General features: G+C 44.5%; 1 protein-coding gene across 1 annotated transcript; it reads left to right on the top strand.

Moving 5' to 3' along the window:
- Positions 1–1095: 1095 nt before the first annotated feature.
- LOC131898916 (testis-expressed protein 13C-1-like) lies at positions 1096–4009 on the top strand. Its single transcript, XM_059250207.1, has 2 exons — positions 1096–3528; positions 3832–4009. The coding sequence occupies exon 1, from the start codon at positions 1203–1205 to the stop codon at positions 3516–3518; it is 2316 nt and encodes a 771-aa protein (XP_059106190.1). The 5' UTR covers positions 1096–1202; the 3' UTR covers positions 3519–3528; positions 3832–4009.
- Positions 4010–5616: the final 1607 nt, after the last annotated feature.

Consider the following 5616-nt stretch of genomic DNA (forward strand, 5'->3'; position numbering starts at 1 on the left):
TGTGAAAGGGACTGAGGTATGAACTATACAAGAGTTGAATGAAGAGTGACTCCATCCTTCCACTCAAAAAATGGAAATGCTCTTGCCTACAGTTTATAGTAGCACACAAAAGGTCCCAGAAGGTCCTGACATCCAATGATCTTCACTTTAGCTGCAAACATTACATCAGAGAATTCTAATTTGGAGGGGGAGGTTCTGAAATTTCCTGTCCCCCCTTCACTGAATGGGGGCATGCACTTTTGGTGTGGCCTTCTGTCTTCAGTCTTCCTAAATGACCTCCTCCTGGTTTTCTCTTCCTCACCTACTCAGTCAGTGAAATGGTGTTCACCATCATTTCCTTTAAAAAATTTTACCTCTTGTTTGGGATTTGTAATGTCCCCAAACTGCTCCCTTCTCATTCTACTTATGTACAGGTACATAACAGTTTGTTTCCCACTGCTACTGCATTTTCTAGTCCTCTTGGTGCCTGCTTTGCAAACCCAGCTCTCTGTTTCACGTCTCTGACAATGCACCCCTGCACCTCCTCTCCTCTCCCAATTTTGGTTTAACAAAACAACAACAACAACAACAACAACAACAACAAAACCATAAGAAAAAAAAAGAAAGGAAAGGAGAGGAAAACCCCGTATTGAATCCTTTTCATCTCCATGAAACCCTATTTCCCTTCACCTAACTAGGCTTGTAGCCCAGTTTCTCTTGCTCCTCCCACCTCCGTTACCCAGCCCAGAAATTCTGTCTTGCTCATCAGCGACAGGTATGTTGTTGAAGACCTCATTGTATCCCCTAGCTTATAGTCTCCAAGACGACCTTCTTTCATGTACCCTTTTCTGTGTTCACTGCAGTACCCAGTATTTACCTTTCCTGTGCTTCTTTTAGGGAGTTTAAGGATGAATACGGTTGTTCCCAGCATGCCTTGTGGCATGACTCAATTTTTTCCCTTTGTGACTCGTCCTGTGAGGTGTTAATTACCCCCAAAGTCACAGTTGAGGATGGAGGGCTTGGTGAGAGGATCAGCTTGTCTTTTGTCTGGAGAAGGAAAGAGAGGAGGACAGAAGTAGAGGAGGAAACAAGGATTCGACAAGGACTGAAGTAGGACTGAGGCTGGAGGGGTTGGGGTAACAATTTGGTCACCTCTGTGGCAGCTGTGTTAGTGACCTTAGTGGAGGTCCATGAGAGTATTACTTGGTTAAGCTACAACAGCCATGGCAGTTGAATTTGGGGACCATTCCAGTGGCTTCCGCCATATTGAAGTAATCAGATTCATTAACAATGAGGTCCTTATGAATGGAGGGGGTCCAGAATTCTATATGACCTTCCGCTCTCGGTCTTGGAATGAGATAGAAGACCAGCTTCATACCATCCTTGTTGACCCCAAAGTGCCACGCTCCCTCAAGAGGGCTTGTACCTGGAGCGCGTTGGCTTTGAGTGTGAGAGTGGCTGCCAGGCAGCGTGAGCAGCAGACACGTAGAGTTGGGAGGTTACAGGACCAGGTGGGAGAGCGTGAGACAGCTTCCTGGACTCTAGCCTCTGAACTACAGCGGTTGCGAGAGGAGAGGGACCAGGCAGCAGCTCAGCTTGTTTCTACACAGACTGCCCTACAAGAGGCAATGGACGAGCGTGAAGTACTTCGCGGGAGGCTGCTCCAAGCAGAGAGGTCTGCATTGGCTGATGTACCTGAACCTAGAATACGACAGTGTAGGGCAGCAGTGTGGTCCCTTGAGGAAGAGGTAGGATCCAGAGAGGCCCAGAACACAGCCAATTTGGCAGGCCAGATGCCAATCTCACCAATCTTGTCTTATTTGCCAGGACTTCCAGGTCCTTGGGTACAAGCAGTGCATCCCTTTCTTCGAATGCCTGTGCCACATCCACTACCACTCAACTCGCAACTTCCCTTGGGATCACCATATTCAACACCTGTACCATGTCCAGTAGTGATGGAATCAGAAGCAACAACAACAGCCATGACTGCAGTTATACCTCAGATGGCTCCTGCAGCAATCTGCCCACCTGGCTTGTGGGTTACATTGGGGTCCCAGGAAACAATGGCTTCTGCTTGGGACCAAGTCTGCCACAGGCAGAAGGAATGTTCTGAGTTCCTCCAGCATGCAAGTCACCTGGGAGACAGTGTAAGCCACAGTGAAGAAGAAGGTCCACAGAAACCTCAAGGAACACCTCCCTATGGGGACAGTAGCAATAACAAACATAAGGAAAGTCATGTCGTAACCCAGGTGATGGCTGCCACTGAGAAGAAAAATCCAGGGAAGGACCAGGTAACAGCTGCACTGGAGGTGGACAGTAACCACAGCATAAAGGATGAATCAGTAATGCCCCAAGGCATGGCTTCCCAGGAGAACCATCCCAGCTGCACCCAGAAGAAATATCCAGGGATTCCCAGGAAGGTGGTTGGCCTGAGAGACAGCATCAACCATAACACCAAAGAAGATTCAGTATCTCCCCAGGAAACAGCTGCCCAGGTCAATAAAACTAGCCCCATCCTGAAAAAATATCCAGGAATTCTCCTGAGGAGGCCTGGCCTGGAAAGCAGCCTTAGCTATAAACAGAAAGAAGATCCAAAGGTATCCCAGGAGACAGCTACCCTGGGAGAAGATAACAGAAATTGCAAACAGGAGGACATGATCACTTTTCAGCAGATGATACCCCAGGCTACTGGTCGAAGCCCTAGTGAGAGGAAAGATCAGGTGATGCCACAGGTGACTGGCAAGAGCCAGAACCAGAAGGAAGAGCCAAACAGATTCCAAGCAAGCCCTCTAGGAAAAAGTAAAAGTTATTGTGTGAATAAATGTCCCTCAAAACACCTGCCTCCAAAGCAAAAGAGCAAGCCACCTCAAGAGGCAAAGGCCTTTGAATGCAAACCACCTCAAGGGCTGAAGGCCTTTGAATCCAAGCCACCTCAAGAGGTAATGGCCTTCGAATCCAAGCCACCTCAAGGAGTAAAGGCCTTTGAATCCAAGTCACCTCAAGGAGTAAAGGCCTTTGAATCCAAGTCACCTCAAGGACTAAAGGCCTTTGAATCCAAGCCACCTCAAGGGGTAAAGGCCTTTGAATCCAAGTCACCTCAAGGGGTAAAGGCCTTTGAATCCAAGTCACCTCAAGGAGTAAAAGCCTTTGAATCCAAGCCACCTCAAGGGGTAAAGGCCCTAGAATCCAAGCCCCCTCAAGGGGTAAAGGCCTTTGAATACAAGCCACCTCAAGGGGTAAAGGCCTTTGAATACAAGCCACCTAAAGGGGTAAAGGCCTTTGAATCCAAACCACCTCAACAGGTAAAGGCCTTCGAATCCAAGCCACCTCAAGGGGCCTTCGAATCCAAGCCGCCTCAAAGGGCAAAATCCTCTGAAGCCAAACAACACGAGAAAGCCTTCTCACACCGTACTGAAATGAATTGGGTGTGCCCATCCTGTAAAGCTGTGAATCGGTCATGGTCCAGAGGCTGCTATAAATGTGCAAAAACAGGTGCTCAATTTCAGAGGAAATATTTTGACCCCAAACCAACTTATTGATTTCAGGAAGGTAAGTAATGGAAACACTCCGAAGAGAAAACCAATTTCTTAAGATTCATCCCCTTTTCCGCTCCAACAGTAACTTCACAGAAAAATTAACTGCAGAAATGTATAGAGAAAAATCAAAAGCCCATTTTCCTATTTTCCAAATGAACTACTTTTCCTCATTGTGGGAAGGCACACATACATGCAAATATGCCAAAGTTTATGTTCTTATTTTATTAACTTACTTGAACTAAGAAGAACTATTTTGAAGTATCACATCCACTTTTTTAAATTGTGAATTTCTAACCATTTTATCCCTATTTTGCAGATGGTGGAGTTGGTACGGCTGTTCCCAATTGTATGACATCCCTGAGAAGCTCAAGTTACGAAGCTTTTTAATAAACTATTCTTTCCTCTTCTCTTCCTAATTTCCTTTTCCTAAAAGCATGCATTTAATTGGAAGCAGCCATATGATATTACAATTAAAAACAACACTTGTAACACCACTTGTCCTTGAAAATGGAGTTACTTGAAACTGTTGCTGTGCTTATCCTTGCATTCCATATTTAATGGGAAGGTCCTGTTTAATGTGTCTCAGCCCCACTAAAGTTGTTGTTGCTGACAAAGGTGAACATATTCCGTTAGAATTATCCCTAAGAGAACAAACAAACCAAAACAAAAAAAAACACACCTTCATTATAATGGAATGTGACTCACACTGACTTGAGTCCAGAAGCATGATCAATTGGGAAAGAGGAAATTCATTGGTACTTATTGGGGTGGGGTGATGGAGAATGAAATGATTTTTCTAGGACAAGGAATTAACTTGGAATGGGTGGCAGAGATGTAGTACTAATAGCAAATTTGATAATTTTCATGCAATTCATAAAACACTTGCTATCATTTAGTGTTTGCTAGGAAGTGGAACTTTATGGTATTTTCTGGTCACTGCATCAGGATAATTTTTGATGAGCTGCTTAGATGACAGGTGAGAGCATTATTTAGAAAAATAGACTGCCATCTATTTATTGCATATAAAAAAGCCCAGATTCATATTTGCAGTCATTTCTTGGGGCAAAATTTAGGAGTCTTTAATGAATGGACTTACATGACCTAACTGTTCCTCTTCTTGGTCCCAAGTGGGCAAATGATCAGGGACATGATCAGAAACATGGCCTCATGAAAACGCAGATAGGGCTTTTCTGGCCCTCTGCCCATTTCTCCTCTCTTGAGTCACAGATATTTTCCTGGCTACTCATTTGCCTGTTTGCATGGGTTGTCCTGAAGAAATTAACTCAGACATACACTCTGGCCCTCATTACCTGACTGTCCCTGTCTTAAATCTCTCTCCTGTTAACAGCGGATGGAAAGCATCATAGGATCATCATGGTGCTGTACGTAGATGGTGCCTCTCTGGTCAGGATTGATTGAATGAAAAATAGAACTGGTAAGTGGAGAACTATTATTCCTGGGTCCTGTCTGCAGATTCTTCGCTCCCACAAGACAAAGGCTTCCAGGCAAGTTCAAGTCAGAATGAAGTTGGTCATGGGAGTTTATATCTCCAAGTCTAAAATGATGGTATCCCTGAGTTCCCTGAAAGATTCCACCAAGTTTACTAAGATCTACTGTCAAATATTCTTCTGATGCTAACTACTAATAAATGGTATGCACGGTTGCTTAGTTTCAATCTTACTCACTATTAGATAGTCCTTCTTCTTTTTGGGAACATAAGAATCAGAGGAGTTGTGATGCTTAAACACAGTTGACAACTATTTTCCCTGATATGTCTCACTGTCCAAATCATAGTAACTTGGAGGTGGGAAACTCTGCTGTTTCTGGGCCAGAGGAAGATGGGACTTCCTGCTAATACTGGACTTCCTTGATGTTATCCCTATATGTGTCAAATAGCCATTCATCTCTTAGACTTGCCTTTTCCTATGTTTCTGGCACGGAGTATTGGGTAAATTAAGTATGACGATCAGTAATTTATCTTTTTTTTCCTGTTCTCTCAAGCTATTCCACTTCCTGCTGTGGGATGTATGGCAAATGTGTTGCTAATTAATCAATAAAACACTGATTGGCCGTTGGCTAGGCAGGAAGTATAGGCGGGGCA

This window comes from Peromyscus eremicus, chromosome X (genome assembly GCF_949786415.1).
Source record: "Peromyscus eremicus chromosome X, PerEre_H2_v1, whole genome shotgun sequence".
Taxonomy (NCBI): domain Eukaryota; kingdom Metazoa; phylum Chordata; class Mammalia; order Rodentia; family Cricetidae; genus Peromyscus; species Peromyscus eremicus.